Genomic DNA, 22,829 nt, shown 5'->3' with positions numbered 1-22,829 from the left:
TTGAATAATTAATAAGTTATTTAAATTTTGCTGATTGCAATATACAAACATATTTAATACTTCATATAAAAAATATTTCATTAAAATTAGTAATTTGAATAATGTGTGTTATAAAAAATAACTAAAATTCTTTAGTGTTATTATTTAAAATCAATTTAAATAAATATTTTTTTTATGTTACAAACATGCGAATTGTTTAATATTTTTAATTTAAAACGGACAGTTTTGTTATAAAAATTAATAAAAACAAGTTGTGGTAATCGTTTTTAATACTGAAACTGTTTTCAACTAAAATAACATAAAGAACAAATAAAAATTTATTATTTATATTCATTTTAATGTCGACAATTTTGTATTTTATATTAATATATCCACAATTCATATTCCAATTACTTTTGCACATTTCCATAAATAAATTTAGATCCACAAACATTATAATAATTAAAAATGTAATAATTGTAATTTATTATTATCATAATTAAAAACTTAAGAAAAAAAAATGTGAAATACTTTTAGTTTCTAAAATTAACGTTGTTTCTTGGAAATAAACAAATTTTATTAATTATTATTTGTATCTCCAAATTTTTGGAATATTTTAACACACACACATTAATGTTACTTTTCGAGATTTTTATAAATAGATGAAATATTTAATGTTTGACGTTAGCAAGTAGAGATCAGCATTTGAATAATTTTCATATAATAAATAATACGCTGTCTTTAATAGATACCTCAAATGCGATTTCAAAATATCCATAAACATCAAATGTCTCACAATCAGTAATTTTCGAAGATGAAAAACACGAAAAATACAGTGGGACAGTGTTTTTTTGGCTGTCTCAGTCTCTGTGACATTAATTTTATACGTAACAACAACGATTTTTAACTTTGCAACAAATTTCGATCACATCAACATCAATCTCCACTTAGTAAGAGCAAAACGAATAATTTGTTTCTTTTTTCTTCAATTTTCGTTCCGGGTTATTAAAATTCAATCAGGCGCCACCGTCGACCATTTTCTAATCAATTCGTTAACTGCTCAGAAATTAGCCAATTTGCCAGTCCACCCTTTTGGTCACGACCCAACACCTCCCGGACTGTTAGACATGGAGGAAGCACGCGTTTTAGGTCCCCCCAGCCAATGGAAAATAAAACGGAAATGGGCCATTACGCGCCCGGCAACCCGATAAATCGTAGACGAACGTGGGCACACCACGCACATTTTTTCGCGGCCTCGTCGGAATCTGATAAATAGAAAAAGTGTTCGTTCGACCCGCAATTACACCACCGATTATTATCATGTTGGTAATTCGAGTTAAGTACACGATTTAGTTTTGTGTGCGGGTAATTTTCCTCGGCAACTGGCAATTAATCTGTGCCTTCTTGTGAGCTTACCAGGCTTACGTGCCAACGCGAGGATGCTCGTTTCTTTGGTTTGGCTAAATGGCCGTTTAAGCAGGAAGCCACCTTGTACGGCAGCTCGTATGTGGTTTGCCGGGGCAGGCGTTTGCATGGCATGCGACGGAAATGTTCAACTTCCAAAACATATTGGAACATTAAATAAATATGAACCGTTTTTTATAGATCTGTCTGTGGAATAGTGGTCGAAACTAAATAAAAATTAATTGCTTATGATATATCGATCAAATACATTAAAAACTTTTCTTTAATCTTTTGCTTATTATAATTATTTAATCATTGATCGAAATGAATCTGTAAGAAAAATTGTAATTCAACGTTACCAAGAACGAAAGAAACTAGAAGAGATGGATAAGAATTTACGACTAAATAAGTTAATCGTTTCCCGTATTTTTAAAAAGTTTAGAAAAGCTGGCCAAGTGGTAACTATGAAAAAATTTGTTCAAATAACTTGAAAGAAAATTGATAACTGTATAATTCTAATGTCAAAAACAATCCAATCTTATCGTGAACTGAAATTAAAGCCAACCTGGAGGATATGAGACTTGCTGAAATTAGTTCAAGGACTGCGAGAAGATAATTAATGGTACGCATTGAGATTCGAATAAGAATATCTTCTAAATGGTTAGAGTAATCAGTTAACGACAGGAAACCTTTTTTGAAGAGCGTTTAATTTCCTTCAAAAATATATGTTGGGCATAATAATATTTACTTATCTAAAAAAAGTAAAAAATAAATGTTTATTAAATTCTTTAATCTTTGACCTTCGATATCTTCTAAACGGTAAGAGTTATGAAAAAATTGAAGATACTTTTTTTGTAGAATATTCAATTTCCTACACGGTCTATACGGTCAAGTAACGAGATATGGAATTTGCCGTATGGAACTGAAGAAAAAATGAAAAACTGAGATGAAGTGGACTTTCCTATTAAAATTAAGAGCTCATTTTTGAAGGGCATTAGACTGATTTATGTACAAGAATATATTAAACAACAATTTGCCTCCATATATTGAAGAAATGATGCTCTTAATAAATATGTTTCAACAAGACAAATCCAAAATTATGACGAATTGTTTAAAAGACCAAGGCATCGATATATTTTGTTTTGTCCTTCCTAATCTCCAGACATCAACCCTATAGAAAACATGGGACATGACGTTTATAAAAACAAATTATAAAAATTTTACAAATTTAAGTGTTAATATTAAATTAAATAATACAGATTTAATCCTTAAAAATCCCTTTCAAAATTTAATTTTCTCTATTTATATCCAGCTCAATTCAGCAAAATATACGTTATTGAATAAGAAAATAGTTTTTACGTTACTATATAAAACAACAATAGTAAATTAATATTATTTTAACAGTTCACATTAAATAAAAAAATCATATTACTATTGATATTTATCGATCGATAACTTTAATATTATCTGAAATTATTGATAATATCCGACTACTAATGAGGAGAATATTGATATTTAATTTAAATTTTGTTATCAAAATAATCATTTTTCTTTAAAAACAAATTAATATATCCTAAACTATTTATATTACTATTGATAATATCGATTGATAACATTAAAATTATCTCAATTATTTTAATTAAATTATAATTTTTGTGTATTAAAAGCTGAGAAAATGTGTTACATATTTGACATACTAATTACAAATTAAGGATTCATTTATTATTGATAATATCGATTGATAATTTTAGAATTAAAGTAGTTGTTGTTTAATTTCGAAATAAATATTCTTTACTTTTTCGTTAACGCCCTTAAAATAACTGCAATCTGCACTCATTTGCCCTTTTTTCTAATCGTAAAGACAAAACAAACACTGATATAATCAATGTTTATTAACGCAATTTGAAAGTATAACTACTTGTGAAGGGGCAATTAAAATTCATACAAAATTCTTATCTTCATTGGCAAGTGTGCAAATGATGCAAGTGTATACTTAGCCTTTAATGTTGCATTATTAGATTATAATCACATGGCAGGCTTTTTTCCACTTAATGTGTCGAATAATTGTTGGGTTTAATTCTCCACATGCTATTCAAAATTTACATTACTTCATGCTCTACTGAGTCATATTTATTTTCCAAGAGATTTAAAATTACAGGTGTTTTTGCCGTGTTTATTACAAAAGCAATATTATAATAACGTGTGATTTTATTGCGTTGCAACTACCTTAGCACACACCGTCTATTCAGTCCTTTGACGATGAACCTTACAAAAATCTTCCACATTACTTGCACATATTCTCGAATTAATCAACGTTTAAAAATTGGAAATCAATCGATTAGTTCACCGTGATACGTTATCGACTATATTAATTCGAAATAGTCCAATCAATTTTTTTTACACCAACGATGTGAGTAGCAAAATCAATTCTGACCCGGCACTGAAAAAACAAATTGAGTCCGCAAACGAGATCCCACAATAGGTTTAACAATTTGCTAATATATGTTTGCGGTCACAACAAAAGGCATATGAGGATAATAGATTAACTTATAATGTGTACCCTGCAAGCGATGCTGCTTTCAATCAGTTTACTGTTAACGCGATTGTGACGTAATGCCGCATTAAAAAGTAAATTATGTATTCCTCGACGGTTAGATCATCGGATAGGATCTCGAAAATCGATCAAAATTAACAGTACCCGCGTTATTCCTAGAATAGGGAACGTAGTCCGATTGGCGACTGATTAATTTGGCGAATTAAAATATCTGTCAGTTACGAAGGTGTTAAACGTTCGGCTTGAAGTGTGAATGAATGCGTTGTTCGCATTAATTGATTTTGATTTTGAGCAACATCGATCGTCCGATGGCAGTGCCGTTAGGTCCTAAAGTAGACGTTACAAGATCCGAAAAAAAAAAACAATAAAAATTTATTTGCGGATATTTAACTTTATAGTATGCCATTAACGATTTGTAAGCCACACCTTATAAATAACGTTTAACGTTTAAAATGTTATTAAAACCATTTTATTATCTTAGATGTGTTAGGTTTCATAAATTTACCTTAAGACATTTGTTGTCTGTGTCAACCAAACCAGTTTATTTATACCTATACAACACACCGGATAAATCTGATATAATAACTCAAATTTGAACGGTACTAGTGTCGGTCTCCAATAAATCATATCGGCCCGCATTATTTGTTTAAGCAAAATTCGTCCTGCGAAGACTGAAAAAAAGCTCCGTTAAATTAAAGCGTCGTGTTGTCTTGTTCGATGGCGGAGATTAGCTTGATGACAAATACAGACACAGCACAAATGTGTTTGATCACGATTAATAAGTGTTTTTAAAAGGTTAAACACAAGTGAATTTATTGTAATTGATTGACGCATAAATATTGATTTAATTGTATGTGTTTTACGTTGTTAAATCGATTCGAAAAGTTCTGAGAAATCGTTATCCTTTACATAAACGACTAGTACGGTTTTCTAGGTATTGAAAGTAAACAGACAAATATTTTGAGGAATTTCCAAGCGTACGATTTTGTTAACGAGTGTCCATGTCTTATTAAGTGCTTATTTGTATGACCATCTAATTAATGGAAATTAAGATTATATGTTTTCTTGAGTTGTTAGCAATAATAATGTATAATAAAACTGATGGTTTAATAGTTGGATGGTTAGAAGCAGGAATGTGTGTTTTACGTGATTATAAAATTAAAATGAAAACAATAAAGATTTCTGGCATTTTACACACCGACAGTGTTGTCAGTCATTTCAGTTAGAAAACCTTATAGCCATTAATAAAACATTTTACAGTTAAACAAATATTAAGTGTTGAGCAAACAGAACTAATGGACAAAACAAATATTTAACAGTTCTATTACTGTGTCTTGCGGACTACCGATTTTTATTATTTACGTTTCGACATCCAAAATAATTGATTTACATGTAACCACGAAAAACAAAATATATACACTAATTGCAGGGCGTATATTGCAGGTTGTATTATTGGTGCCGACATGTTTTACGCACCAATTAAAACATCAAAATGTTTATGGTCGAAATGCAAATCGGATACTCGCTCATAACGAAGCATAAACTACTGCCAACACTTCAATTCGCCCCTTCAGAAATATGAATTACTCTTAATAACGGCAGCTGGTCGTTTTATTGGTACGTTAATAACTTTCTAGGAGACGAGCTTTGTTGTAATTAGTTCATTGAGGGACTGTGGAATTAACAGCGATACGTATTTGGTGGTCGGCTTCAGCATTATCTGTTTCTAATTTAGTGCTGCTTTCAATTTTCTCAGTAGTAACATAAAATTCGTAGCAAATAAATTATGTATTTAAAACTTCATTAACGCCTTAATGACTTCCTCGATGTCTGTATAATTAACTTTTGTACCTATTGGATTTACTGTAAAAATTCGTAAAGTTTTACTACTGGATGCCTCAGAAATACACACTTAATTAGTGTATCAGCAATTAATTGTTAAATGACTGTTCCTATTTTAATGTTTGGTTTTATTAGTGGGCAGTAAATCTATGGTATTCGGTCATAAAATAACCTCTATATTCCGAGAAAAATCCGTTTTATCTCCGTTGTTTCGAAATAAGAAAAACATTAAATTTTCTATTGCCGATTTAGAAAGGTTACGGTTTGGTAAGTTTCATCGATGTGTCGAAGTGCATAAACTAATCTTATCTGGGTTATTCAAATTATTGCAAAATTATACGCACGGCAAAACGTTAAGTATAATGTTCAAATCTTGAATGTAAAATTTGTATAATAAAAATATAAGACAGCCATTAATTAATGATATTGGACAGATTTAGATTACAGAAATAAATTAATGAATATTAAGTTCGAGAACCGGTACCGGATTATTAATTCATTTCGTTCAATCAAGAAGACTGTGATAAATAATTTTAAAAATTAAGTGACCGACATTACATGTTGATGTTTAAATTTTGAAATATCGCTTCTAGTCCGGTCCATGCATAATTTCGACGACGACGACGAGGCGTGGCCGCTTTCGTGCAAACTTCCTCCGTAACACGTAAGAGTAAACAAACAAAAAATCCCCAGTCAATAATTTGCAACAATTAGAAATAATGAAGAAATCATTTTTGCTCCCCCCGAGTTAATTGCCCGTATTAAATAACTTAATAATACGGCCGCGTATCTCGGCGAATTGATTGTGAAGATATGAATGACTGCTCCGGTGTGTTTAAATGGAATTAATGAACTATCGGATGTTCCCCGGTAGTCGGCCCGGTGAATCGGCCGATTGTTGGTGGGGATTCCGGGCCCTATCGGGGGGACCAGGGCGTGTACACTCGCCTGACGGCATTCCACAACGCTCCGGGCGACCTGCAGCCTCCAGCCGTACTAGCGGTCCCCCGCGGGCCCCCCTCGAGGCTGCGGACGGGAAAAAACACACACACACACATCTCCACACTTCTCGCCCGTTCTGTGATCGTCTACGTGAAATATTCAATCGGACTGTCAACGGGACGGGACGGGTCGCATGCAGGCATCTCGGCAGGATTTGCAGAAAAATTACTTTGCTTTTTTTATTGGAAAAGTTTAATTACATTTTATTAGTCATCGTCGAGTGATGCGATTGTTATAAATAACACGGCGGTTACTTACAGACGGTCAGATTCTGTGGTTCACATGTTTTTGGTTGTTTTATTTTATTTTTTGTTTAATAATAAATAAATTAGTTGTTAATCTTATATTAAAGGGAATATTTTAAACTGGAATAATTCAAATGAATTATAAAAAAATGTTTCAGACAAATTCTATGTATTTTTGTCGTCAAAAACAGAATCTACAATGAAAAATAGGTTCCAATTTAAGATTTTAAAGTTATCCCGTGTCCCACCTAAGGTGATGTGGACTAATTTTAGCTCCACAATGATTCATATTACTCTAGTCATTTACCAAAAAATTTTCTGTAAAAAAATCTTCCTGTATAGTATTTTAATGACTATTATATTTTTTATTAAAAACAAAATTATTGTTGTTAAGCTGTAATTTTTTTCAAATCAAAAACAGAAAAATGTTTCAAACAAATCTTATATACTTTTAGTCACAAAACGAATATATAATAAAAAATAGGCCCCTATTTAAGGTTTAAGTTTAAGTTTTCCCCCGTCCCACCTAGGGTGAGGTGGGCTAACCACTATTATATTATTTAAATTAAGCTGTAATCTTATTCAAATCGAAAACAGAAAAATGTTCCAAACAAATCTTATGCATTTTTAGCCGCAAAAAACAAATCTATAATAAAAAACATGTTCCTATTTAAGATTTTAAAGTTATATCATGTCCCACCTAGGGTAAGGTACTCGAGGCATTTACCAAAAATTTTCCTGTTAAAAAATCACCCAGTATATTATTTTAATAGCAATTATATTTTCTTTAAATGAAGCTGTAATTTGCTATCAAAAACAGAAAAATGTTTCAGACAAATCCTATGTGTTTTTAGCCGCAAAACTCGAATTTAAAATCGATATTTAACATTTTAAAGTGATCCCCTGTTCAAATAATTAAACTTTTGATTATGGATCTTTTACAGTACTTATTACTGGAGATATTGATAGAAAGATAGATCGAAAAGGATCAAAATAGATAGATTGATATTAGTGACCTCTGATTTTAGACATTTTTTTTTAATTCAACTGAACCACTTCAATTAAAATTCTAAATATTTCACATGTCGAATTCAATTAAGATCTGACATATAATTAACTTGAACTGTAATGAATTCTCGAATATTTCGACGTAATTATCAAACTAAAATCTACAAACTTTCTAATGTATATTGGTTGTGTTTGGGTCCCGTCCATAACTAGTTTGTAATTAATTTTCTATTAAAATAATGCAGAATTGGTTTTGTAAAGAACTGCGACGTTGATTTTACTAGACATTCCTCGTAATTATAAAGGCTCGCATGATACAAACGTTGGTAATTGCTAATACGAACATTGTAACCACAAATTAGCAATTCCACGTAATTTGATAAAAAATTAAGGAAATCCATCAAGTTCCCGTAATATATGTAGATTTGTTAATAGTGAAGCATGTTAAATTATCAATAATACGAATTCTTTGACGTTTAAAATTTCAATTAGATTTTAAACAGTCGCTATGGAATGGAGAAAATTGAATTGAATACGTCCCTATTGTTTGGGACATTAAATACAAATTATTTCAAAGGCGTTAATTAAAGAGTTAACCGAAATAATTAACTCCTTAAAGAATACTTCCCATTTTTGGTACTAAATTATTACTGGCACGTACCGATCTTGTCAAAATCTCCGATTATGGAATAACAAAAAAGCAATTTATTAATAATGGTGTACGATGCATTTAATAATAGATTGGATGTCTTACACAACAATATGTATTTGAGACAAAAAAGAGGCTTTCAGAAATACGTTTCAAACTCTCATTGTTACAGCAGCATTCATTACACAGTGGACCAATCAATTTAAAGTACAGTAAATATTTGTTACGTTATTGTTGCTCGTTGTTTCATTTAGATTTGTTGTCATTTTCAATTTACTCCGACACGACCTTTTGGATCCCAACCTGTGCGGGGATCCCCCGTTTTTGCAACAGAAAACCGTGTTGTACCGATGTCAAGTCGTTCAAAAGTTCACACACCCAAATCCGATTTCGACAAGACATCTTCATCAACCCGACATGGACGTAACACAATAAAAAAAAATAATTAACATTTTGCGTGCCTATTACGTGCAAAATCTACCGGCAACGTTCCTCCGAGCCAAATTTTTTTTCCGCCTTCTGGTGACCGTTCGAAGTGTAAAATATCGGCCGTTAAAAACCGCACTCCTTCCCCCAATCAAAGTCAACTGTGTGCGTAAGTTAAATCAAGTCATGTCCATGTACGGGGAATCTATTAAACTGAACAGTTAGAATTAATTTACTGCGGCAAAAAGTAATTGTCTACTATCTCCACAATCTTCGGCTTCTTCGGACGGTACTAAAAAAAAAAAAATAAAGAAAAAAAAAAAATCGGCGATGAACACGAGATTATGGCACATGTACATGATTTCTTGGATAAATTGATTTTTTTGCCGTTGCAAATGGCGAGCCAATTAATCAAATCATATTTGTTCTTTCAATGAAATCGGGAACGTGACACTTGTGTGTACGGATGGCACAATCGAAATGTAACAACCTGACGGGGCCCGATTATTGGATTTCGATGGCTTAAGGGCAATGATCATTAATAGGCAATTAAGTTCTTTAGTTACCAACACACCAGTTTCATATAATTAGTCGGCCGTCCACACTAAAAACAGACTGTAGTTCCTATAACTGTGAAAACACAAAATTAAAATTAATTATTTTATTTACATCAATTAGGCACACCCATTCCGTTTGTTCTTCGCCTGATTGAAGGCAGTATTCCGAATGGTAATTAACGAATGCCATTATTATTACTAAATCTTTTTTACATATGTTACGAATTAATCATTTTGACTAGACGACCGGAGATGTACAACTGACTGTTATAAAAGTAATAATTTAAGCATTGTTTTCTCCATTTTGACATTTCGTTGTGCTCAAACGCGATACATTTTAACGATCTGGGTTATCAAAAACAGAATATGTCGAAATATGATTTAGTATTATTATAGTGTGAAATGTATAAACAAAAGCTTGGCATGAACACGAAGTAAAATTGATGGAATCGTAAATGCTGAACGAGCACGTGCTTGAGGTAAATGGTGCCACACTAACACGAGAAACCTTCACATTAAGATTTTACAAAGCCCCACGATCAATAATATTACCAAATAACTTTTGATTTTTGTCGATGAAAAATCGTACCGTAACCGGTTTTTATTCCTCGACGATATGCTATTTACTCTTTTGTAACGGTATCCTCCAGATGATGGTACGTACGTAAGATTAGTATTCTTGCATTAATACCGCCAGAAATTATAGTAATTTAAGAAAATGGATGTTTGTTCTCGCTGAGCCTATTTCCAATGGTGCAGTCCAATTTCGTGCGGCCAAACGAACGGATAAACGCCACAACAATGCAGAAAATGAGATTAAATTTTATAACTAGTTCCTATTCGTTCTTTACAATTGTGGTTTCGTACTCGTTTGCTCCTCTTTACACAATGGATTATGCGTCTAAATATTGTTCCAACAAAAAAAACCCCACCGACTGTTTTTATCACATTATTGGATTATACTTTCAAAGTTTGGTTTTTGAGGATCCGGCACTAATTGGCTTTTACCATAAACAGACGCCCAAGCCTCCCAGTTGAGTGTTAACCCATTTTATAATTGTAATCGTAGACAGCTCGTAATCGTTAGGTAGTGCCACTCCGTCCGTCGCATCGCCGGACGAAATGTAAGAACCGTTTTGAATCACCATAAAACCCGATAATCACCATATAACATACCATCCGGCCATTTTTCCTCGTAAACCCTTTTGCACGTGTGCCACGACACGCAGGAATTCGATATTAACCGAGCGTGGGCCGACCCGATTTTTGCCGCAGTCCGGCCACTTTGTTGATTAGCTAATCAAGCAGATGCACTCGGGAGATCGGGCGATCGGCCGGCGTGTAATTAGGAGGCGCGGGATTAGCGTACGGCAAATTGAATCGTGAACGATAAAGAAGTAATTTAGCGGTGCGGGCCTCGGGAGCAGCCCGTGCACTTACGGCACGCGGGGGGATGCCCCCGGGGCCCCGTCCGGAAGGCAGTGTTCCGGGGCACACGACTCACGCATCGCCCCCGGCCAAACGGCAAGTGGCTGCCGGGCAGCGGCCGTACGGTCGGAAGCACGGGCCCGCCCGCTACCGGCCATGTGCACCCCAACGGCCCCCGGCGGTTGCATGCAACGCGCTCCGAGTCACGATGCTCCTCGCTATTCTTTCGCCGCGCTCGTCTCGGCGACATCTCGAAAAAATCGCACGCGGCGTGTGCGATTGATGGATCGGATTTTGGAGAGTGTCGCTGCGATTACCTTGTAACACTAAACGTTTATTGTTAAATACACAATTTAATAAAAGTAAAAATAACAAGAAGAAATCTTATTGACTTATTGAGAAATCAATTGAATATATTACTTCATGAAGATTTAGCAATTTCTATATTATTTTAGTGCCAATTTCAAAGGAAACTGGAGGTAAAAATCATGGAAATGTCAATCTAATTAAATTTAACCATAAAATTGGGATGTAACAAATTTCCCAGCACTATATGGACATTATGAACTTTTTTCTCAATGTCAAGAGTGGTCTTGTGATTGAAAAGGTATTTTATCCTCTATTCAATGCTATTTTGGTGACTGAAATCCAATGAGTAATTCTAGTGTTATGAACCATTCATTTCCTTATTTTTTTTTTTATCTTCCCACACTGAAAAATTGGTTCCTAGGCCCTTTTAAAAAATGCTCTCCAAAGATGAGCTATTAATTTATCCTTTTTAATGAAAATTCGTTAATTTAAATGGATAAATTTAAAATATTTATTAAAAAACTATTAAAATCAACATGCATTGGGATTCTAATGCGAATAGTTAGAGTAATCGATTAACCAGAAGTGACCTTTTTTTATAGTGTTTTTATATATGCCCAATATATAATATATTTAATTATCTACGAGTTATAAAACTACGAAATTTTTCTTAATTCTTCAAACTTTTACCTCCTTTTTTTTAAAGCATTCAATTTCCTACAGAAAATGTAGGAGAAAATGAGAATTTTTACTATCTCACAGTATATTGTGGTATATTTAAGATGGAAACAGTCTTTAGAAAAAATATTCTCCAAAATGAATAAAAAATTCCATAAAAAATAAAAGTCTGTAGCAGAGCTAAAAACCATTTTCTTCTAATAAATTTTCTGATCATCCAGTATAAAAAAATATCTGAAAATATCAAGTAGTAACTTAACATAAACAGTTTAAGCCTTAGTATCAATAAGATCACGAAATCATATTCACAAATCATCATAATCATCATAATATAGAATTGCAAGTTGGCAATAAGTGAGAGTTTCTCGGATCTGAAGGGAAATTCGAATATGGCTTTTTAGAATGTTATGAAATATTTTGACAATGTGAGAATGAATTTGAATGAATCCAAGACCAATGTAGTTCTTTCCATTACTAAATATTCTTTAAGTGAAATGAAGAATTTTTTTAACCTGCCACAGACTTACTAATATGCAACTTTTTTTATGAAATGACGAAGTAAATTTTTTCATAAAAAATTACCTAATCAACTTTTCCTCAACTCTCGACTAAATGATATAGTAGAGCTTTGGATGATGAATAATTTAGTTTTTGACCTATTAAATGCGAGTCATGAATAAAAAAGTTAATAAAATAATTACAGGGGTGTTTCTCTTAACTCTCACTCAGTAATGAGACAATATCTTAGTGTGATTCCCTTGTTATGTGTGCACATAGTTATAAGGCCGACTTTGAAAGTGACAATTTTTATTTTATAGATATTAGTTTTTGAAACTCTCAAGGGAAAACTATTACATGTAAGCGAATTTAAATGTAATTTAGCATGCAACCATTAAAATTATTAAATTAGAATGTACGGAATTACATGTATCATTCGTTTAATTCAAGGAATACGACCTCGAAAGAATTATTATTTAAGTGAAAAGGATATAATATAAGACAAATGCCGATATTTTAAAATAATTATTATTATGGACTGATTTATTGCTCAGAAATTGTATCGTATGCAAATTGATTCTGAATTACATTTCAACCACCCCTCCAAACATCCTATTTACTTGTGAAAAACGGAAATGGCTCGTTCCTCTCCCCTAAAATTAGTTCGAATAACTTTTCCAATCAACGCAATGGCATTTTGTGTCGGTTATAATTTTGGGGAATAACATATTTCGCAATTTTTTCACTCGTGTATTAGTTAGCAGCGAACGGTATTCCTGAGATCATACTGACGTCATTGCGACAAAGAAAAAAATATTAAATTATATACCACAATAACACGAGCCTCGACGAACAAAAAAAAAGAGAAAATAAACAAATTAAATTTTGCATTTGACAACCGACAATTATGAAAATCAGCAAAAGGATCCCCCACCCGCTGATGATGACACACCATTTTTTTTCTTCTTATTTCAGATTCAAAGTCTCGCTCCGTATTCAAAACTATCCGGTGTAATTTGCGTTTTATGATACATTCGATGTATGAATTGTAATGCAAAAGAAGTTATAACCTGATAGCCGTGGGTCAAGTTGTGAGATGTACGATACGAGGAATTCCATTTCAACACGGTGTAAATTAATCCTGTCGGACGTTGTCATGTTGTGCGCGAAATTACCGTTTCGGTTCGACATTTTCGAATGTCGTGTTTGCACAAGTGATTTTAAGAAATTGAATTACGTGCTATTAGTGCACAGACGATTTTATAAACGCGGTCTCGGTTCCAATGATACGCCTCCTTATTCATGACAAATCGGTTTGTCAAGAAGCTCGCGTTTTTCTTTTTTCTTTTTATTATCATTTTTAACGTCCACCACGATAAAATTTAAAGAGGCAATTATGGTGTGTAGTTCTTTGACCGCTTTCAACGTTCGAACCGTGTTTTAGTTCGCTATCTGCCGAAGAATCTGGTCGAGATTAGAATAAAACATTGTTCCAAGTTAATAATTGATCGATTTCTCAGCAATGTTATCATATCTTGATCGAATGTCAAAGCCAAAAAAGGAATACAGCTTCTAGATATTTTCAGGCCAGCTATTATGAGCTAAGAAGGTAACTGTAGTCCATTGGATCTATGTATGTATTTGAAAATCGTATTGGGCCATACATTATACATTTCAAAGGTTTTATGGGGAAAAATCGATAAATTATTTATGTTCCATTTGGTAGGATCGGAATTCCTTGGAAGTCGGTAATTATTTTTGTGTGGAACTTTAATCAAAACACATTTACTTATCTGTGTCATCAGACAAGAATGCAATATCGAATAACCTGCTTACTCCAACATATTATAGTCGTTCATTACTAATATCTAAATTTGATAAATTGAATAGCCAACTTTCACTTCGAGTTCCATAAATAATTAACTAATTTTTGACCAGTCCCAATAATTAATCACACGAGAAATTAGAATTAATTCTGAATCCATCAGTAGTGGAGCTGCGATTAATTTATTACATCATATTAATTTGTTTTGGTGCAGATATAAAACAGCTATTGTACAACAAAGAAGGGTTAAGAATGCACGTAAGAAATTTACAGTATGATAAATGGAAATTTTCTCCGTTATTTCTTAATAAAAACTTTTTAATTGTTTATATATGAAAACTACAACTATCTTAATTTCATCTCTAAACTAATCGGACATTTCTTCATAGCAGTTTTGTTTTAACAAGTCGCATTTCAACAGCCGGATAATTTTTCTCCTATTCGTAATGAAGATTTTAGGAATTTAAGATAAAATAATTATCGGGTTAATGGGTAGGCGTTGTTTTATGACATTTTTTCTGCAGGAATTTGAGAAATTCACCATCTGGACAATAAAGATAATCGCGTCATTTAATTAATCAGATAAAATAGATTCGGTGTCATGGGAAAATATTTTAATGTTGTGTACCATACTAATTGCAGAATTCGCATCTATAGTTTTTTAATAATACAGTATTTGTTACCTAATACGAAAGCTCGCGGTAATTTGGTAATTATTGTGATTACAAAAAAACCAATTTAACTGCAAATATGCGAAACTCCAACTGGTTTATGTTCGTAAAAGGAAAAAATATTCGAAAGATGTCGACCACTTAGAGAAAACACCCATAATTTGTAAATATGGAATTTTAATCGTTATAAAGAACAGTTACTTTAACAAGTGGTCGGAACGTATAAAATCAGAAACATTCTCGAAAATAAAAACGAGATGTGTTATTTTTCATCGTTCCTAGAATAGCATAGAGACTTAATAATTTTTCGAGATTTCCAAAAGGCATTTAAAGATAATCAGCGAGTTATGTTACGCTCACTACTTGCTTTTATTGACCATTCAATTAGCATTTACGAGACTCAATTAATATCCGTAGGAACGAAATAAAAAAGGAGGCTAAGAAGACTTGTCGCCACAAGAGGATTAAAAAAAAAAAAAACAAAAGGAGGAGCGACGAACAGCATCGAATTCCCGATGACGATGGAACGGATCGAAGGAAGTGTGTACAAGATGCAGCCCGTCGTTTACGTATGGGCAACGTGGCCCAGTCGAAGGTTAATTGCGGACCAAGGCACAAGCGACAGTCGGCAACACGGGCGATACCCCGCGGGAGGGTTTCCTAGTTTACCCCGGGCAACCTTCGTACACTTGTAAATCTCTGTCTCTCCGGTCGTCGTCACCGTCGTCGCATCTACCTGTTCTGGGTTCCCCGGTTCGCTCCGTTTCAAACCGTGCCGACTGGTTTCCCTTCGCCGTCGATCGTTCAAGTCGCCGCTGAAATTGTTTTGTTCGGGTGCCAATTTTGTCTATGGGTATTTTTGTGGGAAATTCGGCACCTTAATTATAAATTGAGCTTCTTCCGGCGTCTTAACGTTTCTGGACCGTCGCCGAAGGTGCAAGACGATTCGATTTGTATCGGCGACTTTTTGGCCGCCTGTCCGTGACCAATTGGATATTGGTGTGTTCACTTTGGGCAATTGTTGTTTTTGTGTTTGTTATTACGGCAAATTGCCGTCCATTAGCCGATCCGATCGTCTTTTTCGCCAAAAGTTATTGCGGTCTTTCTATGGAGAAAAAATAGAATGATTCGTGCGTCCGAAAAAGCAAATTAATTGATTCAATACGTTTGGGACGCGAACACAATGGATGCTATGAAAAACTGCGTTAAATTACCGAAAAAAATCTTCAGATTTAGCCACGTTAATGAAGGATTTCGAAAGCATAAAATTAACAATGGTTTAACATATCATAGGCGACGTTCCACTCCCATCGGAACGGAGACCTCAGCAGTGGATGAGGCGAGGAACCGGCCGCAAAATTGACCGAAGTGTGCCGCAATTATTGTTTTATTGGCATAATCCTCTACTGAATATTGACAGTAAAATGGAAGATTTACAAACTGCACAGGCCTTTAATGATATCTGTACAATAAATCGCATTCTTGGGTAAACAGCGAGTAACGCGTTGCAATGTTTTCCCTCCGACGAACAATGTCTATGTGAGGTTTCGAGTAATAATGTAATAACACATAATTTCAGTGCCATTATTTATGCAAAAAATCACTTTGGATTATGTAAAGAAATTTCAAGTGCCCATTCTGTTATTGATGATTTTAACCTTCGCCGTTCTTAGTAAACAATTTCGCTGTTTCGGTCGATTATCGATGGTGCAGACACAGCTGGACACCAAATTACAGGAAATCCAGCGTTTGTGTCGCTTATTTAGTATTGCATTAAAATAATATCAACTCTCGATTCGTTAATACAGACCTTGATGATAATTCCTGCCCGATAATCGGAATTGATGCGATGCTAAAAGCCAGAACAATTATGGACAAACGAATTTATTTCAGGAACAAGTTGTCCGCAACCGGCAATTTGCAAATGCAAACACAAAAAAGTTGAATTTTTTGAGCGCCATTACTGTAAATTTAGAAGATAATTTCAGTGATTGACAAGCCATTACAGCCCCGGTTATTATTGCCTGCCATTAAGGCCGACGAAGTGTATAAATAACCACTTTGTAAACAATTAACTTTACATAATGCCGCAGATAATCGATTTCCCCGCATACCAAAACCTAATAACAAGCGAGGGCGATGTATCGATACAGTTTTCGCGTCAAAAACTCGTCGCATGGCCGAGCTTAATTGCTGAAAAATGAAATCACAAAAAAGGGTGCTGCGTGTTTGAGTAGCGCAAAGTGCGGAGGCGGAAAAATAATTAAAAACCTTTCGGTCCGGCCGAGATCAACGTGGCAAAACAAATTTTGAAGCCCAGCGACACGAAACAACAATTAGTATTGCATTATGGTAAATATAAACAAAACATTGTAAAGGTTACAAATCACGTGGTACCGAAAACGGGTGATACATACTTCGACGTCTTCATCTTCGGTGGTACCATTTTCGTGTTGCTCATCCTCGATGAGCACGAACCCGACGTCGTTGTTATTGTTTTTGGCGGCAATGTCGGGCGTGCCATCCCTCCTATCGATGTCAATGTCGCTGACGACGATCCGTCGCCTTTTCGTCCTGGCACCGGCGCTGTTCAACAGATCAACAGTCAGTTGATCGCTGGCCAGGGAGTCCGGCGAATCCGGGTGCGCGTCCATTTCCGCGACGACGTACGCGGCTACCGTCTTTTTATTATTCTCTCCTTTTTTAATTATCGCGAGGGGGAGTTGGTATAATCGAGGTGCACCCACAACAAAAATCACCTAAGCATGCCTACGCGCGAAGGTAGTACCGCGGATCGCGCGTAAGAAGGCCTGGAGCGAACTGATTGCGAGTAGCCTAGAGCAAGTGGCCAGCGGTCGGGTCGGTGTGGGGGGAGAGGACCCCCCCGCGTCTCGTCGCCCGGGATACCTGTTCGATTCTCGGCCAACTCGTTATATAATCCGGCCGAGGCACGATTGGAAATTGTTTCCGAATGAGAGAGGTTGGATTTTGAGCGGGAGGCTGCCGTGCTGCGAGGACCGGGGCAATCTGCATAATGGACCTTTTCCCCGACGAAACAGGTGTCGCACCATTCAACGAGACGTGCAGATTACCCATATATTTCTAATTGTAACAACGCTGCTTCTTTTATATTATTCATAACTAAGAGCTTTCAGTACTTATTGAAGCTGCGAGGTACTCACTGTCTTCTTCAAATGTTAAACCACAATTCAAAATTTGTTCCAATCACTAATAATCATCATTTATTGTAAATACCAACTAAATAACCACTAAATTATGGTACTAGTACTCACTAAATTTCAAATTGAGAGTATTTGGAAGAGGATACTACTAAATTCCACTACAACAGGCATTCAAAGAGTACAATATACGCCTTTTTCTCATTTTTTCAAACCATTTTCATCCTTTTTTAACGAATCATATTTACTTGTCATCAGCAGATCAGCAATTTGTCCATAATATAGTATCAAAAAACTGATCCTTTGTAATACAAAATTAACTTAATATAATTTATATTTATATATAACACCAAAACCATTCGTAATTAAAAATTAGAAACTAATGAACATCTTAAAAATCTAATTCGAAACTAATACTTCTTTACAATATTTTTACACTCGTTCATATAATTTAACAGATAATAATAAAATAAAATAAATTATTTGATTTGTATTTAATACTTGAATTGAAAATGCCAGGGGAAAGATATTTTGCTAAAATATGGACAGGCCAGTATAGAAATGTTGTGGATTACTAAACGAATTAAACGATTGTTGACCAATATTATGTGTTATCAGATTCCATTTTGGAAATTTAAATAGTATTTATATGAATGTACTACATACATATATACATTAGTAAAATTTGGAGATTCTCATTGTAACTACTTGGATAAATCTAGTATGATGATATGGTGGTAATGGAAGACAATTTTTCATTAGAGGACAGAACCGTTGGATCCAACCGATGACCTAATGCCTTTTTACCGTCATCTTTGTTTCAGATTAATACCAAATTGATTTTTTTGTTCGGCCAGGACTAGCGTGGGATGTTTCTTCATCGCCATTGTGAAGATTGATAAATGCCATTTCGCCATGGCACGTATGTAATTGTTTCATGAGTCCGGCTGGGTCAATGCAATCATAACATGTTTGCGTTAACCATTTGTCAGATTGATAAAAAGATTGTTAAGATAATAGAATCATTGTGTTTGGTATGTGTTCGACCCGGTGGGGAGTAAATGTGTTTCATGGTTGCGGCACGTAGTTTTTCCTAGTCAATTTTGCCTACGTCATGTGAATATATCAGCTCGTACTGATTCGATCTGACGATTCGAAACCGCAACATCGAAAGCTAAATAGTAACAACTCGATTGTAACTTTTCCAATGTTAACTGCTCTTCTTTTATTTGTCTATGTTTTATTATTACTATAATTATGGATTAATTTAGATTGTTTGTGCTTATTTTAAGTTACCTCACGTCGCATTTATCTGACTTACCTGAAACAAATAGAAATAAAAAATAATGTATTAAAATAAATAATCAAACAGGAAACACAATAATTATGAAGGCATATCAACATCTGTTTCACTATAATTACTACGTGTTTGATAAATTATGACATGATAATTGATATGACAAATGAAATGTATCAAATATTGTAAATCAACAATGAAAGTATCGTCCAAATTTTAAAAAGCTTATCAAAAAAACTTAAAATTTATCGTACCGAATTAAACTTTCACATGGTCTTTCTACTTTGTCATGTTAATATCATTGCATTTTTTAAAATTTTAATCAAAAGTAATTTATGGCACAAAGTATTTTACGGTCCGTAATTTATTGACAATAAATTGAAGACTTACTTTCATATAGATTTTACTTTACGATGCCGGTTTATTTTTTTTCTTAACCCGTTCTTACAATTACCAAAACATCGAGACATCTAGAAACAGCGATGCACACGATATGTTAGTTATAAAAACAAAACGCAACGCAACAAACAAGAAATTTATTGCGCAAGCGACGTCATTCGCTCTCCGGTATCAGTAAATGGTGAGACAATCCGTATTAAAATGTTTATGGGTCAATTTGGTGCTGGACGTGGGACGAAATGCTGGAATAATATTTTGATTAATACTTTATCTTTATTTCTCCGTGCGTCGTTTACAACTACTTTACACACGCAGTGCGGTACCACACCTATGTGCCGCGTTCTTCTTCAACGGAAAATAATTTACAAGGCTCTCGCGCTATGAAGTCCCATGTTTATTTAAATTGTTGGTTTTATTTTTGCCCCATTCCCATAATACCGATGTTGCGCGCTGATTTATGTATCCTCGACCGAAGTTGAATAACTGATGATTTAATTAGGGCCTTCCAGACCGTCGATTGGACTGGCGCGCAGGAATTCCGCCGTCCGGATTGGCGATGGATTTATTGGTAACCGAAAAAACAATTTTACTTATAATTTACTGCACCGCCGTCGACTATCGTTTACGATTACTCTCTAAATTCACTTTCTACAGATAGACAAACACAGATTTTAAAATAATTCCTCCTAACTGTACCGTAATAAGGCCAATCTCGAAGTGGGAAATTATTACCCGAATAAAATTATCTCGAATGGTCGTATGGACATAAGTGGTTTGGTAAACTTAGAAACATTATAGATAAGTGGTTTTACCTTTCGATGTGTTTCATTGTTTTGCACCTGCGACTGTGGTACAGCCTTGAGCATACCGTTCCCTCCTGCTTAAACTATTACAACGCGGAGTGGAATTATTATATTATTATTGGGCTTATCGCGGCCTATGACATGTGATAAAAATGAGCCGCCATAGAAATACACCAGTTTACACAAAAATGACGCATTACATTGGCAATGAACCTTTTGAAAATCCGAAAATGTTTTAGCCCTCGTTTTTCCAATACTCAAAAACTCATAATTTTGAAAATCGGAGTATGTGGTCTGTATTTTTAGGGTAAATTAGTCCGTTTTTCTTTAAATCAGAGAAAAGATGAAGTCAAATATGATAAAGAATTTTTTTTACACATATTTCAGAACATTTTTAAGCATTAAGAAAATACACACAACATCCAAAATGCGTTACAGGAAGCAAATGTGCAAAGATTGAATTGGAAAGAGAACCAGGTCTGAGATATGCTTGGTCAAATAATTTTAAGGAGAATAAATCCACCTGCAACTCCTCAGGAGCTAATTGTAGCAAGTCAAGTCGATTTGGCCAACATTTTGCAAGAGGACATTAATAATTTAATTCTTTCAATGCCACGGCAGATTAATTCACTGCTCCAGAACAGAGAAGATATACAGAATATTAGAGTATCTAGTGTTTCTTTAAAGTACATTATTTTGCAAATTTACAAATTTCAATAAACTACTTTTTTGTTTTTAGATTCTTTATTTTTCTTTCTACCAGTGTTATACCAAACCAAACAAACAAATATGCTAAAAACCTTCATAATAAAGCAAGAAGTTATGTACGATTAATTATAACATGTTATTCTCTTTTATTGCCAAATATATTTGTGGGTCAAGAGTTTGGACGGTGTATATGTATATATGTATGTATTGTAAATCAAAACAAATATTCTATATCATTGTATGAAGGCCTTTTTACGAACATTTTGAGCAGAAATGCATCTAGCACCCCACATAAGATAATTGTGGTAATTTTTCTGAAATAATGCTTTATTATTTTTCATACATTTTATGTTTCACTTTCTTCATTTGTCATTATTGTAGCATAAAATGTTAAATATTTTAGTTATAACTTTCATTTAATGTTAAACTGTTAAAATAATATTAATTTACTATTATTGTTTTATAGTATTTAGTATTATAATATTCTTATTTTATAAAATGTTACAGTTTCAAAGGCATTTTACTGATTAAATTTGTGTTATTTAATTTATCATTAATACTTTGTACAATATCTTTCTTGCTTTATAATTTTGGCCCATCTCCATATTCTCGACCATTTTCCGGATATATCTACATTCCTTCAAGATTATTTAATTGCTGCGATGAGTTTAGTTATATCTATATACTTTTGTTATTTTGGATTTCTCTTTGGAATCGTTTTCATGTTGAAACATATTTATTAACAGCATCATGTCTTCAATATATGGAAGCAAATTGTTGTTTAATATATCTTTGTACATAAATCAGTATAAGGGGGCCTACGCCAAAAGAATTGAAGCATCCCTATAGCATAATTGAACAGTTACCAAGTTTCACTATGGGAACAACAACCATTATTTTTTTATAAATTAAATTTAGACTGATCACTAAAAAATGTTAAACAAGTTGAAATTGAATCCCCATCTACTAACCATGTTCTTCCTCCAGGTTGGCTTTAATTTCAGTTGACGATAAGATTGTATTGTTTTGTGATATTCGAATTATCCAGTTATCTATTTTCTTTCAAGTTTTTCGAATTCGAACAAATATTTTCGTAGCTATCATTTGGCCAATTTCTCTAAATTGTTAATACTAGAAACGATTGACTTATTTAGTCGTAAACTCTTAGCCATCTGTTCTTATTTCTATATCTTGGTAACGCATAATTATAATTTTTCTTACAGTTTCACTTCGACCAATGATTAAGTATTTATAATAAGCAAAAGACCACCATTAAATAACCGACGTAATTCACAGAGAGCAATAAAAGACCATAATGCATAATTTTGCTCCCTGCATTTTCAATACCACAAAATTAATGTAATTTAT

General features: G+C 33.8%; 1 protein-coding gene across 2 annotated transcripts in view; it reads right to left on the bottom strand.

Annotated features, from left to right (window-relative positions):
* Nucleotides 1–22,829, bottom strand: part of LOC109595293 (transcription factor AP-2-epsilon) — a 55,029-nt gene that overhangs the window by 7,561 nt on the left and 24,639 nt on the right. Inside the window, exon 1 of one of the 2 annotated variants that reach the window (XM_049961483.1) lies at nt 17,493–18,203. The exons of the other annotated variant lie outside the window; for it this stretch is intronic. Within the exon in view, the coding sequence (XP_049817440.1) occupies nt 17,493–17,729 (237 nt within the window). The 5' untranslated portion in view covers nt 17,730–18,203. Of the gene's footprint in view, nt 1–17,492; nt 18,204–22,829 lie in introns of those variants that run through there. 2 annotated transcript variants of the gene reach the window in all.

Source organism: Aethina tumida, chromosome 1 (assembly GCF_024364675.1).
Source record: "Aethina tumida isolate Nest 87 chromosome 1, icAetTumi1.1, whole genome shotgun sequence".
NCBI lineage: Eukaryota > Metazoa > Arthropoda > Insecta > Coleoptera > Nitidulidae > Aethina > Aethina tumida.
Note: the sequence above shows the minus strand (reverse complement) of the source record. Positions and strands in the feature narration are given on the sequence as shown.